General features: G+C 40.7%; 1 protein-coding gene across 1 annotated transcript in view; it reads left to right on the top strand.

Annotated features, from left to right (window-relative positions):
• LOC149076969 (meteorin-like protein) overlaps positions 1 to 14,701 on the top strand; it is a 28,770-nt gene extending 14,069 nt beyond the window's left edge. Inside the window, exons 3-5 of the mRNA XM_089244693.1 lie at positions 11,306 to 11,362; positions 13,072 to 13,579; positions 14,554 to 14,701. Of these exons, the coding sequence (XP_089100819.1) occupies positions 11,306 to 11,362; positions 13,072 to 13,403 (389 nt within the window). The 3' untranslated portion in view covers positions 13,404 to 13,579; positions 14,554 to 14,701. The remainder of the gene's footprint in view (positions 1 to 11,305; positions 11,363 to 13,071; positions 13,580 to 14,553) is intronic.
• The last annotated feature ends 3,058 nt before the right edge of the window (positions 14,702 to 17,759 follow it).

Genomic DNA, 17,759 nt, shown 5'->3' with positions numbered 1-17,759 from the left:
CCATCTTAACGCATGCACACGCGCATACTTGCGCATTGGTTAGTTGCGGTCAGGTTAGTTATTCTGATGGTCTGAATTTTTTTTAACAACACTATCTCATTAAAATTATAAACAAAGCACAGCTTTGCGAGTATGAGTAACAAGAAAGTTTTCCTGTTTGAATGCTCTGTGGATTCCGTGGCGTTCAATCATGCGGAATCCCAAAAAAATTATCATTGAACCCCAGGGTTCTGCTGAACACCAGTTGGAAACCCGTGTTGTAGAGTACAGTACATTCAAAAGTCACCGGTGAGTGGACATCCTTCGATTTTTCTGCTATGACTCGTATTATTTTGGATAAACAGGTTATATCAGGATAAACAGGACAGAACGGGGGAAGGTCATGGTCGACATGCTGTTGTAGATTACTTGCTCCCACAGCCAACCTCCGGTCCTTTATTCCATTGCCTCCCAAAGCCTATTTACTATACATACATCCAAGCTTGATTACACTTAAGAAAACGAAATTCCAATACGTCGGACTGTTTTGCTTCAAAAAACGTAATCAAAGAGTTTCAAACTGGAAAGAAAACTCCAATGAAACAGGAAGAAAAGCAAATTATTTATCGAAGCCATATGGCCTCTCTTTCATGTGACTTGGCAACCATCACGAATTTATCGATCAGATACGGAGGAAGTTGGATTCGTTCCACTTGGAAACATTAGATGTTACTGTGTGTGTTCTCGTCATTTTACATGGACCAGATTCCCACCAACTCGCTCATGGAGGTAGATATCTGTCACCGGCATGTGGTTAATATTCGGTTTTAATCTGTGCCGACACACATACGAGGAAACGTTCCGTCACGTCGTCGCTTGCAAAAAGATACCGCCCGCCGAGGTCTTTAGCACTGGAGAGAAGATTATCCTCACTCATATCTTGGGTCATTACTTTTCTGTGGTCCCATGTTTATCGTTATCGTGGCTATCACTATTTGTGACCTAGTGTAGTTTATTTTGTGGACTTATGTCGTCGATGCAAACGCACCGCTTTTACTATGCTCTGCTATTTGAGAGACCTTTTTTTTAATATATGGCACTTATCATTGATATTTATGAAAATACAGGGTAGTTCCAAACCAAGGATGCTCATTCTTTTAGGGAGTGTGGATCACTTCATTGGTTTGAAAATGTGTCGTTTCCACTGAAATGATCTGTAAGTGTACCGTGGTTCACTGAAGTGATCTGGAAATATGCTGTGGACCGTTTAATTTAAGTGAGAATGCGCCGCGAGTCACTTAAGTGATCTGGAATTGCACCACAGGCCACTTAAGTGATTTGAAATTGCACCTCGGGCCATTTAAGGGCGGTGTTTGCCGACAAGGTTTTCCAAACTTTTTTGTTCCATTGCCCCCTTCTTCAGAAATTTTTCTCTCTCATCGCCCCCCAACTCAAACAAGCCCATAGAATCCAATGGTATAACCGTAGCTTCCATCGCCCCCCTGGACTATTCCATCGTCCACCAGGGGACGATATTGCCCACTTTGGGAAACACTGGTTTAAACTATAGTCACAATTTTTTGATGAGAGATCGACACGGATTGGTTGAATTCGGATTTTCAACCAATCTACGTTGATCCCTTATCCAAAAATTGTGACTACAGTTTAAACCATGTCGGTGAATACGGCCCTAAGTGATCTGGAATTGGTCACCTGAGGTCACCCAAGTGATCTGGCAGTGTGCCGCTGACCACTTGAGTGGTATGGAACTGCATCGGAGATCACTGGCTAGATCTGGTAACTTGCCACTTAGTTCATTTTTACAAAATTCGGTTCGAGGTCGCGGGATACATCAAATGACTCGAAGAGCCCCGTTGGGACTGCAAGCCATGGCATGGGTTGAACATGTATATCCTAAACTCATGACACTAACATTAAAAGTGTGGGAAAAACCATACTAAAAGTTTTCTAATGCGTTTTAGAATAGGTTGAATCAGTCGCGTCTCGACGATTGGGCAATTGAGGTCCTGAATCAAAAAAGAGGACCCTCAGAATTATTAATGACTTCTAATAATTGCGAAATTATTTCTTTTATTAATTCTAAAATTATTTCCGAAATTACGGAATGATTCGTCAGGTATTTCTCTAAAAGGTCTAAGACTCATAATGTCGTGTGACTTTTTTGGCTATATTGTAAATAATAATCGGATGTGATGTGTTTAGATTCATTTCGATATTCGGAACCTCCTTCGCGACACCTCGGCTGTCATTGGCACGAGTGAGACTCAACGGCCAGTAAAACGTCAACATCGATCGTCACATGCTCGATGTCAGAAAAATATTTACGTTGCCATTGATTTAGATCGATGTATTGTATCACAATGGGGACAATTTGTATCACATTTCCCGTGGATTCATGTCACTTTTCAATTCTGGATTCGATGGTAACGCTTCCACAAAATCTTGGAGAGTTGATGGATTTGAACTTTATTGCTGATATCTCGCGAAGAAGCACCAAACACCTTTATTTATGACCTCGCAAGCCTTGGGCTATTGAAGGTGTCGATGATACACGATTGGAGACTTCTCGAAGTTTCCTCACGATCGAGAATATCTTGATTGCAGAAAGTTAGGGGGTCTCTCATTTCAATAACTAATATTATTTCAATAACAAACATTCTTCGCTTAATGCAGGCATCTTCAAATTTTTGCTCGCAAACGCTCCCTATATTACCCAAGAATGCTCAGTGTTTGTGTTTGATTTCGTGCTCACGACCTCGATTAAACTTTTTCATCAAAGTTGCATTCAGTAATTAACCTTATGCTAGTCTTAGATGAAGCAAACTGATGAGTCGTACGTCAGAGTTGTCATATGTGTGCTCTTTTTTGTGATACTTTTTACAACTCGTAAGTGTTGAAGACGTCCTTACCTGGTCTATGATATTCATTGTCCAAGAAATTGTCTTCATTGTCATAAGAAAATCTTGTTTACGCTGTTACGTGATAAGTCCAATAATATACAACTACCACACTGCCACATTTCCCTCGTTAACATTCCTCTGAGGAATTTTCTAACAAAGTGACAAACTGATGCATGCCCTGAAGGTAGGTGAGTGTATCCGTCCTAACGCACTTATGTTGTTAGGATTTTGGGCGTGTTTCGTGCCCGAGAAGTGCCGACATCTATGTTAGAAGTGTGTGTGTGTGAGAGAGACTGGCTCAATGAATAATATACAGCCGGAGGGGGGGGGGGGTGGTGAAAATTTTTTTTTTCGCTGTGATTATGAGCACCCTTTATTTGCAGCATCAGAAAAATAGCACCCGTATCATGCCCCATCCACATCCCTTGGGTGGACTACATCTTGGGTAGACCCCCGGTCTGATTTTTTCCGAACTCCTGTATAGTAAATTTATAGCACGGAAATACAAAAAAAAACTAAGAATTGTCCAGGGCCACTTCACCAACTGCGGCCATATCGCTATATTGCAATTTACTGCCGTTAACGAGTTGGGATGGCAACCATAGCGCCATCTGGGTGCCTCAAGCTCCTAAGGGAAAATATCTAGCTATCTCTATTCTTCCCGCGGTTCGAACCTGACGGTAGTAGTCACGGTAGTAGACGAGCATCTTACCACAGCGCCACTTGGGCCCCAGGGCTGGATCCCTGTCAGACCAATTCTTGGGGGGAGGGGGCGTGCATGTCGTTACCCTAACGCATGTAGAAACTCAGAACAACATAACATGAATACTTGAATGCATCTTGAACAACCCCCCCCCCACGGAACCCCCAACGTATCGGTACATGCGAGAATGTGCGTGTACGTGTAGTGAAACCTGACGTGAAGTTTTTTGTTTCTCTGTAATGCTTGTTATGTGTAGTGCTGCCATCTGCCACCAGTTTTTCTAACTATGAGTGAAGTGTTGTGATTGAATGATTTATCGTTGTAGGACTGTTGCTCTCTGTGGCGAGACTTTTTAACGGGGAGATCTTGAAGTTGGGAACCACAGAAAACCAACTTCAGCCGACCACCACTGTGGGGTTCGAACCCGGATCCTCGCATCGCGAGTACGTCACTATAACCACTCGACCACCACAGCAGCAACAGTGTATAATTTTTCAGTGTATAATTTCTACGGCGTAGCCCTCTTTAACTCGAGGAGCCCTTTTTAGTATATTATTTATATGGCGGTACCCTTTAGGCCTTTTTTTTTGTTTCTTTATCAAATTTATTGATTTATTTGATTATCCTCGAGTGGCCGCGGAGCACCGGTTGAGAACCGCTGGGTCAAATGGGTTGAGAAAACCGCAAATCAGCAGCTAAGCAAGTTTGTGTGCAGTGTTTGCTAATTCAGGCCTACAACTTTACAATTATTCATTCATTACACTTCACTCACTGTGAGTTGGGTAAAAAAACTCATAGTTTAAAAAATTGATTGCAGATGGCAGCACTACACATAACAAGCATTACACAGAAAAAACTTCACGATAGGTTCACCATACATACACACACATTCCAACATATACCAATTCGTTAGAAGTTCCACAGAGGAATATGACGTGGTGCATGTCTGGTTTAGTAGTAGTGTTTACTAATTTAGTTATTTTCTAACTCGATCTGGTCGTTTTTGCCACCATTTAGTTGGGAAAAAATTCCCATCTAGTTTTTTTTTCAATAATTTTTCCTGTGAATGAACGAATGAATCGAACGTCCCGGGAAACACGTGCCGTATGGTCATCCAAATAATGATTGAAATTGATTCCAGCTGTTTAAGCTTGGTTTCTAGTTTTTTGTTTTTTTTTGATGAAGAATGTAGTTGGAAAATTTTTGACCGTTGGCAACGCTGCTTGTGTGTGTGTCTGTCAGAACCAGAATAATCCCATCGGACCACTAAAAAAAATACGCGCGAGATCGGATCGGAACATGGTCCGCTTTCAGAACAACATCTATACAACACTGCACACACACAACACATACACAAAAGCCATATCTTCTTCATAAAATAAAGCGCAGTCCCATTTTCCTCATGAACAAACCAGCTGGTGTGTAGTGTTTGCCCATGTGCGCGCCCATGATGATAAAGCAAACGGTGTAATGGATGGTGGTGGAAGAGAGATAAGAAAGGCAAATCATTCTTAATTTCGCATCTTTTCTATTATTATTACTATTATTATTATATTCTACCATAACTTCGACACGCCCTTAGACCAAACACCATTTTCTTCCTGAAGCTTCTCTGGAATATCGTACTTTTTTTTTTTTTTATTCTGCAAATCGAGAATCTCTTTCTTGTGTCGAGATTGGGCAGAAGTAAACCGAATCAAAAGAAAAATGGATGATGTGAGAGAGAGAGAAGAGAAGAAACGCGTCTTCCACTTTGAGTAGAAGGTGTGTTCTCTCTCTTTTCTCTAGGTTTTCCACACAAAAAAAGTACGCCGACCACGACCTCAAGAGTGAGGTTTATGCACTTTTCGCACTCACTATCTTATATACTGGGAGTATATACCTACTCACCCACCCGCTGACTTGAAAGGAGTGGCTCGGTTCTTCTGGTGTGTCACGATTTGTACGAGTTTGGGGGCCTACTGCTCATCAAATCTCTGCTGTTGCTGTTGTAGATGTTCTGGTGAATGGGGGAATGTCAATGTTGACTGTGTGGGGTTTATTTTTTGTATGGATGCCAGAAATGTGAAAAACATTTACTTGCTGCTGATTGACTAAAAAATTTCGAAACTGGTCGTGAGGTTCCCTGATTTCTTGCTTGTCCATAGTCCCTTTAAAGTTGGTGCTGTGGCGGTCGAGTGGTCATAGTGACGGGCTTGCATCACAAGAACCCGGGTTCAAACTCCACCGAGTAAGAAGTTCTTCCTAATCCAAAGAATCCTGTACTTCCTAATGAATTCCAGGACCACCGTGAAGCATTCAATTCGAGCCCAACTCAAGATATCGAAATAGATAGATCATCACGAAAAACGGGAAATCCCGACGAGTATTAGTAAAAGTTGAGACCACGAAAATAAGTCGTTCTAAGCGGGATCTACTACTAAACTACTAAACCGGGCATGCTCCTCGTCCATATTCCTCTGCGGAACTTCTAACCAATTGGTACATGTTGGAACTTGTGTGTGTACGTATGGCGAACAAGTTTGTTTCTGTGTAATGCTTTTATGTGTAGTGCTCTTTGCCACCTGCAATCAATTTTTTTTTAAACTATGAGTTTTTTCCTCAACTCGTAGTAAGTGAAGTGTAATGAATGAATAATTGTTGTAGGCCTGTTGCAATCTGCGGCGAGACTTTTTAAAGGGGGAGATCGGTTCGCATTCGCGCCTCGAAGTTGGGAACCGCAGAAAACCAACTTCAGCCGACCACCGCTGCGGCGACGGTGGATCTTCTGTATGTTGAATCATTGTTGAACCTGTTTGCACTAGCGGGGGAAAAAACACCGCTTACTCTCCGCCATGGTATTCATTTGGTTCTTCGCAAAGCTTTCTGATTTCTGCCACATGCGCTAGAGATGAAGCATAACCTGTAGAGTCAAGACCACACTTTGGAAGACTTTGAAGTGAGGGAGCTGTGCCCGTAACAACTAATATCGAAGATGTGTTGTTTAGCTAATAATGTATCCAATTAATTTTGGAGTGCAAAAATTATGGAAGCTCTGAGCAAATGTCTAACTTGCTGATGCAGATATCAGGCCCAGGGTACAATATAGTTGGGCTCACTCGCACAAGAGTTGCAATCACGAAATTTTAGGCATTTTTGCCGTCGTTACTTCCAATGAGGGAGGTATATGATTGCCGTTGGTAAATTATCTATGGGCAAGGGAGCCACGGTTATATCACCGTTATGTCGAGAGAAACTCTGGTTAAAACTGATCGTGAGTGACTGTTCACTGGAGCAAAATAACCGTGGGCAGCAAGAGATTGAGAACCACTCTGATTTAGAAGTTTTTCGGGGGAACTTGTTACGAAGTGCACGTATGGTTAACCAGTCATCTGGGTGCAGTGAGCAGACCTTCAACACGATTCTTACATAACATGAAAATCCCAGATATCTGCCATTTTCACTTTTAATGTGTGGAAGGTGGAATACAGCAACAATATAAAACGAAGCAAGCATTATTCTGACAACATAAATACGTTAGGGTCACATTCCACACATTCCAGCATGTACCAAGTTGATACAAATTTCCTAGAGGTTTTCCCAACATGCACCTCGTATACATATACGAGGTGCATGTTGGGCGTGGTAGCCCAAGTTGATAGCATACTCGCCTTAAGGATGCTTAGAGGTGTCACGAGTTCGATGCCCGGGGTTTGTCCTTGTCAGAAACTTTCCTGATGCAATTGTACAACAGAAATGGCAACATGACCACAGGAAAAGATTGGTACCACAGGGCGTCCCACATCGAGAAGGTTAACGCACCAGCCCCTCAGAGAGTATAAAAAAAAAGACTGCCGTTCGGAATTAGCAAAAATTGTAGGTCCTGGTCTAAATAGCCCTCGTTTGCAGAAAATGACCTAGTGCGACAAAAATGATCAACGAGGTATATGTACGGTCAAATAGCAGTATTAATCCAGGTGCGACGTCTATAGCCGACCGGATATGACGACGTCATGACTGTATTCCGAAATATTGAAAGTACCCTGATAAGTCATTAGTTGTCAAGTAGTAAGTAGTAGAATCCAATACCTACGGACTAGAAATACGATTATAGCTCAGAGGCTCCTAACCAAGGGTTCTTGGGAAGATTTTTACAGGTTTCGTTGAGCTCGGATGCGAAAAAACCCCATTGTTTTTACCTTGCTATGTACAATATATATACTGAATATTATTGCGTAATGGGGTTGGTGGACTTGATCCTATTAGCACAATAGGTCTGCAGATCAAGAACCCTGCTACAGTGTTCCACTTATCTGTCTCATCTCTGGCTTCTCCGAGAGGAAAAAGTTCCCATCACCCTAAGATCACATGTTGCATATGTATCTTCTACCGCCTCCCTGGTCCATACCATTGCCTCCCCAAGGTGCTATAATGCCCACTTTGAGAAACATTGAAGAACATTCATTCTCTCGTGTGTAGTGAGACTTTAGCCTTCCAATGCGGCTTTTGTTGTGCGAATCTGTTATTTTTGGTGAAAATGCTCGAAACAAAAACCCATGTCCCAACACAGTAACAAAATAATATCCTCGGAGATCAGACCACTTTCATTTCAGCAACAAGGAGAAGTTCCCTTCATTTCATACATTGAAATTATTATTATTATTATTATTTTATTTTTCCTGAAATATTATCCACCCACGATCTTCTTCTTCTTCCAAAAAAACGTACAGAAAACTCGCTTGTCTAGTATACCTAATTCTTTTTTTTTTTCCATTTTGCCCCATTCTTGCTTGTCATTAACGTACAGCCACGGCATGGCACTTTTGGGAAGCGCCTTGATCTTTTTGAACTTCTTCTTGTAGACCCTTCTTATTTTTCATGGAGGGAGAAAGATCTTTTTTTTATTCTATATAAAGAGAAGAAACAGCTTGGACTGGTTTCAGGACCAGTGAAAATAGTGAAAGCCTGTCTTTTCCATACATACTGTATGTAGAGAGAGAGATGCACCGACTGCGAAGGGCTAACCTCTCCCTCGTTTCTTTTTGGAGGGACCCTTAAGGGTCAAAAGTCAATGAGCAGGTACATCACAGGCATTTTGCTTAGAGTTATGTGTGTGTGTGTGTTGTTTCTGTGCCACTAAAAATGAAGAAGATGCTTTTTTTCTTTTTTTGCTTCTTCTAAACATTTCTCGTTTTTCTCGGGAAATTATTGTATAGAAATCCTCTTTGTTTATTGGTGGAAATCAAAAAGTTATGATAATGTATCATCCCCCCCCCCCATTTCTGAAACATGAATATGCAAATTTTCAATTTTTTGCTTTTTTTAAAATCAGCTATAGTGCTAGACATGACTCTGTCCCATGAGAGGATATAAGCGCATTACTCCGAAAGGTTGGGCTTTTAAATCAGCTGGTTGGATCTCTTATTTTGCTACAGTCAAGTTCCTAAACTTGGCACAATTTTGAACTTTGTATTGGAAAATCAACCCCTCAGTGGAACGTTAGAATTTTAAAAATCAATCAATAACCACGGTATTTATAAACTCATAGTATAGACATTCTTGGACATGGATTATCACAGCAATGATCCATGGCTGGCAACCAGAAACGCGGTTGAACAGCCTGTTAAGACAGAGAAATATTCCAACTCAGCGTTTGGCTGAAGAATTTAGGTGTACGTAGGAGGTCATTAGAGCTAGAAATTCGTATAGACCAGACTTGACAAAACAAAAAATATGTAGGCGTCAGCCCAATTATTTGGAAGCCAGGAGCCATGGTGTTTTGCTCAAAACTGTCGTAAATAATATAGTAATATATAATAATATATAAGTTTTTTCAATATTTTCTTTCTTCTTTGTTTCTGCTACTTATGAAGGAACTTCATATAGTTCCGAAACGCGTATAGCCGTGTTCTTTTTGGAATTTTGGGTAACTCTAACGTCGATTATTCAATTGTAAAACCAGTGACATGTTTGAAAAGCTAGAAGACAAACGTCTTTCTCAGCGGACGCTAAAAGGTTTACCAATTCTTTTTATCTCATTTACTGAAACTTCATCAATGTAATCAACATCAGGGAATGAGAACACACCTGTTTTACCCACGTGAGTTCTCATAAAATGAAGTGTGAACAGCTGCTCATCAGACCTAGCATCCAAGACCATTCCTATGTAATTAATTTGTAATTCTATGCAATGTGCCTCATATAGGACTGTTACTAGGGACACTGTCCTATGTCAGGTGCATAGTCAAGACAAACTTGACTTTTTTATCTTAAGCCGGGCTGTAACTAACAATAATAGAGATTAAAAAAAAGATTGAAAAGACATTTTATAGGGGGAGGCATTACCTAACATTGCCCTGAATCAGAGAAATGTCTTAGAATCATGTCTAAACGTAACTGTGGTACAAAACATTAGTAGTTCATTAAAGAAAACTTACCGATTTTCAGGAAAATACATGAGAATCTTTTTCTCAACCGAAACACGTTCTACACTACTGAAATTATCACGAGATGTCAATACAACAACAAAGAACTCCAACAACCGTCTCAGAGCTACCAACACATTAAAGCAAAATGCCCCAAATTGTCCCAAGTATGGGCACTTTATCTAAGATTTGCCTGAAACGCGAATCTGTATCCTTATCGGGGAACCCTAGAAAAACAATCTCAATGGAGTAACATGGGTAGAGTAATTATTCTTCAAACGTCATTTCCCAAGTTTTTTTCCTACCAATAATTTGCAAATTCATGTTTCTGAAAAATCGACCCCCCCCCCCCCATGAGTCGTTCAATTTATTTAAACTATAAGTATGTTCTGTAGGACTTTCACATTCTGCTGCAGTGGAATTTGGATTAGTGGGGTCCCCTCTGTATTTTGAAATATTGATTTTCTAGTATTTTCTGATAATACTTAATGCAAAACAATACGAGATAAAAGTCTATATACGTATATTGGACACTTCTGCTTTAGTAGAACTCTTTGTTGGGCAATGTATTCACATGTTTGTTTGAATTGCATGCAGTAGACGTTTCAAACACAAAACATTCATAATAGTGACGAAGTGCGTGGCCCCATTAGTGACCAAGTGAGTGACCACATTAGTGACCAGGTGAATGATCATATTAAGGTTCAAGTTGATGACCGTACGAATCACCATATTATTGATCAAGTTGATGACCGTACGAATGACCAAATGCGTGATAGTATGATTGACCAAGTGAGCGACCGTATGAGTGGGACATATCTAGCCCCGGACATTCCGCCTTCGACATATCTCGCCCTTTGAATAAATATAATGAGTAGGCTGCAAAAATATGAATAATAAATATAATTTTTGTTATTTAGGTAGAAAAAAATTATAAATTATTCTATGCTTCACTGCAAGTTCTTAGGGGCCATTCAAGTAGGCCGCCTACTACGTAAGTACAGTATCAATGGAGGGGACAGAGAAAGGGCTTTCGTCTTTTGCGAACACTCACCCGCTCACTTGGTCTCTCATACGGTCACTCACTCACACAGTCATTCGTACACTCTCTCACTTGGTCTCTCATATATATATTTACATCTTATATGCATTATTAGGAATGGTCACTCACTCATACGGTCGAAAAATATCTCTCTTTCCACATTGATAAAACTTATGGTATATACTGTATTAAACGTTGATTACGTGCTCCTTATTCAAACTCCAAGTAAAGATTTGGTTTTTTCCCCCTATTACAGAATGTCGACCGTGTGACAATGATGAGCTTCTCCGGAGATATTGTTCCAGTGATTTTGGTAAGATTCTTTTTGGAAAGTTTCATTTTATTTATTTTTTCCGAGCAGGACCGTTTTAAGAGCATCATGGGCTTCTCTCCAACAAAGTGATGTTCAGAGGCCCCCTGGAATTACTCTACCAGCTTCTCAGTTTACGTACTTACTCTAAGAAAATAGTATTAAATATAATGAGCTCAGCGCCCTCCTAAGCAACTGAGGCCTCCGGGCCGTGCCGGGTAAACCTGCGCGTTAAGATTTACTGTAGTAACATTGATTATGAGCTTGAAATATCTTCCATTAGTCCAAGGGTGTTCAACCTTCAGAAGAGATGTGTGGTTTCACCACATGCGATTTGAACACGTGTCGTGGGCCACTTACTTGAGCTTTGAACAGCTTACTTAAGCGATCTGTAACTGGAATTGTGTCGCGTTTCCCTTAAAAATGATCAGTAAATATGCTGTGGGTCACTTGAATGATCTAAAAATGTGCTGCGGGACACTTGAGTGATCTTGAGCTTTGCCGTGAGTCACTTAGTGATCTGTAAATGTGCCACAGGTCGCTTAAGTACTCTTGGAACTGAGCAGCGATGATTTGTAAATATGCTGTGGCCCATTTGAGTGATCTGTAACTGCACCGCAGGTCGCCAAAGTGATCTGTAAATATGCTGTGGGTCACTTGAATGACCTGTAAAGTGCCACAAGTCACTCAAGTGATCTAAAAAATATGTCACGTGCAACTCAAGTGATGAGAGAGCTGCACCGCGGGTCACTTAAATGATCTGGAAATGTGACTCTTATTTGATTTTTACAAAATTAGTTTTGAGGTCGAGGGACCCTCAGGTCATTGGTTGAGCATGTATGCATTAGCGCATAGTTTTTCAACCGCCCCTTTTTAGAAATGTTTTCCTCTCATCGCCCCTAACTCAAGCGAACACATAGGATCTTATGCTATAATCGAAGAGCTTCTATCCCCACCCCCGGACCAATACATCTCCCAACAGGGGGCGATATTGCCCACTTTGAGGAAGCATTGCATTAGCACCTCTTGCATTCATGGAGGAAAGAGTTCGCTCTCCATAAGCTTATCGTCAATAAGGCGGAAGGGGGGGGGGTTGATTTGGATATGAAGTGCTTTCAGGTGCCTGAAACTGGTAAAAGGAAGACCGGACACAAAAGGAGGATTAAGTCCCTTTTGGTTTTTATTTTATTTTTTCCTCAATGAAAAATTGTGCACCTTGTGCAACTATAATGTTCTCTCTCTCTCTCTCTTGCATACAATAGGAAGCCAAAAAATCGAAATTCTCGCGAAAGGGGTCGAAAGGATTAGCGGAACGCGCCTGACAAGGCCGGCCCCGTGCATTTATATAAATGGCAGGCGTTCGCATTCATTTCCCCTCCCTTTTTAGCTCTTGTCAAGAATGTCAGACATGTTGGGAACAGTTTAAATGCGTAGTTTCTGCTTTTTTCCCCCTACCTCTTTCATTTTGGGGCCCATGAATAGCTTTGAAAAGAGACATAGAAAAGTGGGCGGTTATTCCATTTCCATCACAATGTGGAAATGGACGGGTTGTGAATGCCATGCACGGACTTTTACGGTTTCTAGAAAAAAAGGAATCAATAAAACTAGGTAGAATGCCTTTGTTATGACAATGCCTAGCACAATTGTGGTTATTTCTGTAGAGATTATGAAAGAAAATTAATTTATTTTTGTTTATTCGAATGCTATTTCAGTACTTCGTGGGACCGTCAGCGGCCTCTTCCACAACTCTGCGATGAAGAGATCCGAACTGACGGTGCGTGTGTCCAAAGTTTATCAAGATTCCAGTCCGTCCATCTACCAAACGCCGTCCGCGAATGGTCGAAGTGCGGACGGATCCAAACACATCGTCCTTCATAGATCTCTAAGCTGTGGGACGAAGCCTGGTAGCGGCGAGTATCTGTTCCTAGGATCCTGGACTTTGGGGAACCCTACACTGACTTGCATACCGAGATTGAGCGAATGGAAGAAGGTCAGGAGGAAAGCCCTGAGAGATGGCAACAGCCCGTGCCAACTCGAACTGTGAATTCATCAGAAATGTCCCAGTTTTGATCTCAGCATCTGTGATATGAATTACTGCGAATAGACCGTATATGTTCGCTGGAAGCGCACAAATCCTTCATCCTGACATGATACTTCATATATAAAAGGACATCATTCATTAGCAAAGTTTCATCATGTCGTCGAGATTCTTGGCACTAGGTGAGTGTGAAAAAATCAAGCATTCCATTCATTAAAACATTAATATCGATATCCATGTGGTTGCCATTATCAGAATTCAGAACAGATCGTGAATTGGCCGGGCACTTCACGAGATGGCCAAGTCTTTTTGGCTATAGTTCGAAGTATCCGAGAAACTAGGCTAGTGTTCTTCAATCTTTTTTTTACACCCGTGGACCGGTGTAAAGAGTAAAAACCATTTCGCGGACCGGCAAAAAATAAATAAATAGTAACAATAATTTGCGGACTGGAAAAAGATAAGGGAAAAACAATTTGTGAACCGACAAAAGATAGGCAAATAGAAGGAATAATGTGCGGACACCAGCGGAAAAAAATAAAAAAAATAAAAACTTGCTGACAAAAACAAATGAGAAATAACTTGAGAACCTGCACAGGGACCGTTCAAGTATTACGTAAGCAAATTTTTAGCCATTTTTGACCCCCCCTCCTCCCCCTTGTGAGCAAAATTTCGTCATCAGCTTTGCCCCTCTGAATCCTGACTCATATTTTCATAAAGGGTGGTTAATGGCGTAAGCATTATATAACGCCCCCTCCCCCCTTGTCATCAAAAGTCAGCAAATCGGAAACCCCCTCCCATTGATGATGACGTAATACTTGAACGGCCCCAAAAGTGTTAAATAATGAGGAAGAATAATTTGTGGTCACACACACAGACTCTCTCTCTGACGGCTAACAGATTTTTAGACAGTCTTATTTTCTTTCTTTTAAAATTGAAACTGTAGCCATTACATACGTAGATTGGACGAAATTTTTTGCGGACCGGACTGGCAGAAAATTCCCACGAACCGGTGCCGGCCCGTGGACTAGCGGTTGAAGAACACTCAGCTAAATCATTTCAGGCTTTGGCCGGTTAGATTTCGGACATTGGCCATGGTTGTAGATATTTTATCGATACCATTGGACTAAATAATTTCAATATCTGATTTCTCTTCTAGGTTTGAAATCACTTGGATGGGAACCTAAGATCCTCATGACAGTTCAACTCATTATTCATCATTGTTAATACTCATTAATTTCCCATTTGTGAATGTCAATACTGCATCTGTAAATTTTTGTACATTAAAAAGGCATTATTTTCGATAATTTCATTTTTTTCCCTCTTTAATACAGTCTTTATCAAGATCTGTGAAATGAAAGACAACTCAGCCACACCCCAATGGCTAACAGGGGGCACCCGAGATGGATGTCAAGTTTTTTCGCACTATATTTTTACTAGAAAGGGGTCTTAGGCCCCGTTTTATTATGGGGGTTCTTTGATGCCAACATTTCGGATTATGTCTAAAGGTGCCGCGATGCTTATTCCACGGAATACGCTAATTTAATGACCTAGTAATAACTGTCATTATTTGAAGTCTAAAACGCCCTTTTATTACATGGGAAACTTATCTTTTGATCGGTGATTTTGGGGCCCCGTAATAGCATCGCAACCAATCAGCTACATACACTAATTACTTTTTTATTGTGGGAAGGGGGAATGTGGAATCTCTCATTCATCAAGACACCTGCTGCTGCTACTGTCACTCGGTGTCGCCTTATTAGCGATCTTATCAAGGTTTTTCGGGACCCTCTCGGTGATATTCTCTGAAATATGATCAAATGAAGTGTTTATGACAGCCGCGTGGCCGAGTGCAAAGCAGTGTGAAGATGATGCAAATCAAAGTAATTAGTGACCATTACGCGTCGCATAGCTCTCTAAAGCAACACGGGCCAAACTCTTTTCTGCGAGAAAAAAAAAATCCCCCCCCCCCCGGGCCTACGACGGATTGTCGAAATATGTCAACCGATTGCACTTCGGGTGCCAAGGGGCGATCGAATCGAAAATTAGACGCTAGGCGATAGTTAGCCTGGATTATAATTAGCTTAGCCGAGCAGAAACGCGACATAAATCTTAATTACTCGAAGGGGCGTCACCGATTCGTCAAGCTCCTCAAATTACGTACCTGTCTCCTGGACAAGTGGCACATGGGACTAAATAAGCTAAGGATTTGTCGGAATAATTCATGTGGAAGTATCGGAAAACGACACTGAAGCAGGCATTGGGCTCCCGAATTTTATCTCGTATAAATTAGATACTTGGATAGGTAGATGGTAAGAATGGGACGCCTCTGGCGGCCGAGACACGCGCAGTGAATTATGCCTAGGCCTTGCCTTCTTTCAAAGAGCGTTTGTTACGCATGGCATGTCAAATGGAAAATGTTCCGGCCCCTTGATGACTGCTTATTAACTTAAGGTATACACTAACAGGTTGCGTAGATAGAAATCTCGTGGATGCCATGGTATCACGTAAAAAAAATACCTTTACGCAAACAAAAATGAGAGATAAATTATTTTCGATATATTTTCTGTGATAATTATTCATGAGTTCTCCAAGTTCTTTATTATTTGAGAATTATCTAACTTCATTAGACGTGAGAGTTACCATATCCCATTATTATTCAAAAGGTGATCTGGTCCGTATCATTGCTAACCACGGTATTTATAAACTCATAGTATAGACATTCTTTGACATGGATTATCAGCAATGATCCATGGCTGGCAACCAGAAACGCGGTTGAACAGCCTGTTAAGGCAGAGAAATATTCCAACTCAGCGTTAGGCTGAAGAATTTAGGTGTACGTAGGAGGTCACTCGAGCTAGAAATTCGTATAGACCAGACTTGACAAAACAAAAAATATGTAGGCGTCAGCCCAATTATTTGGAAGCCAGGAGCCATGGTGTTTTGCTCAAACCTGTCGTAAATAATACAGTAAAGCCTGTCTTTAACGGAATCGTAAGGGACCGAGATTTTTCCCCCCCGTTGAACACAGGTTTCCGCTTAATAAAGGTTCGATTGACGGAACGATAAAATGAATTATTGTTATTATTATTATTACCAATACGTACAGTTATGTAACGAGTCATCTGTTTTGTGTCAGTTTCAGTTTGTTCATTGTTTATGTAATCCTCAGCACCAGGGCTGTAACTAGGATTTTTCTTTTTGCAACATGATCTTGCACTCTGACCTTACACTGTATTATTCGATGATTTTATAACGGTGTTTTTGTTCTCTGCAAAAATTTTTCCGCCCTGGAAAAATTTAACCCCTTTCTGATTCCGGTTCTGCTCAGCACTACGATCACTGAAAGCAGTTTGCATACAATTTTGTGAGCCGTACATATCACTTGGAAATCCAACCCTTTTACTAATTTCTCTCGCAGAAAAGCCTGTTTTCCGGAAAATTTTATTACGATTTCAGAAAGCTACTGCTTTACTGCACATATGGCTTATTAAAACCACAGCATCAAGTACGGAAACGGTTTTTGGATCATCTAAGGGTGAGTGATGTGGAACTTGCATTGGCAAGCTGAGATTGGTGACCATCAGTCTGGTTTTCGTCATTGTTGGTGATCGGAGATTTGAAGGTGGGGGGGGGGGGTTTGATTTTGAAACTTCTCGAACATGTTATTTGAGTAACCAGTAATCATATGTAAAAATTATGTGTAATTAAGTTAAGGAACTGGTGGAAGAGGGATCGCAAAAATATATGTGATATGCTCGACAGAAAAAATGTTTTTACTAGCGTCCTCTGCTGTTGGTTGGGAAAATTATTTTTTTTGGAAAAGTTTGTCACAAGTTTTCATTTGGATGAAATTTATTACAGTTAAAATAAATTATAGAGAGAAATTTGACCGAATAATAGTCAAATATCGGTTAATATTTTTCACATTATTTGTTTCGGTTGACAACTTTTGTTTCGTTCGCAGATAGTTCCGGTTTCGGTATCTGCGCGTGCCAAAATAACTTAGTTTCGGTTTTTAGCGTCACCTGTCTGACTAAATATTACTTTCTAATTTTGCACATAAACATTTTGGCCATAATTTTTTTCACTTTCTATCGTTTCTTTTATCGGAGAAATAAATTTCTCAATAATATGTAGAATACTTGATTATGTTCATAAGTTTTGCTCCCACAAAATCAGATACAGTAAAATATCAGTTAATAAAAGACCCAAACACATCTCTTCTGCCTTCATGAGCCTCAGCCATTGAAATAACGTTCCAAAACTTGGAGCCCGCTGCAATATACGGATAGGGGGTGATTCAGAAAAACTTCGCTCAACTGAAAGGGCAATTTAAGAGAAAAACATACGATAACAATTCAA

Source organism: Pholcus phalangioides, unplaced genomic scaffold, assembly GCF_987345545.1.
Source record: "Pholcus phalangioides strain wild (caught in Gottingen) unplaced genomic scaffold, Ppha-v1.0 ptg000015l_1, whole genome shotgun sequence".
In the NCBI taxonomy this organism is placed as follows: Eukaryota; Metazoa; Arthropoda; class Arachnida; order Araneae; family Pholcidae; genus Pholcus; species Pholcus phalangioides.
Note: the sequence above shows the minus strand (reverse complement) of the source record. Positions and strands in the feature narration are given on the sequence as shown.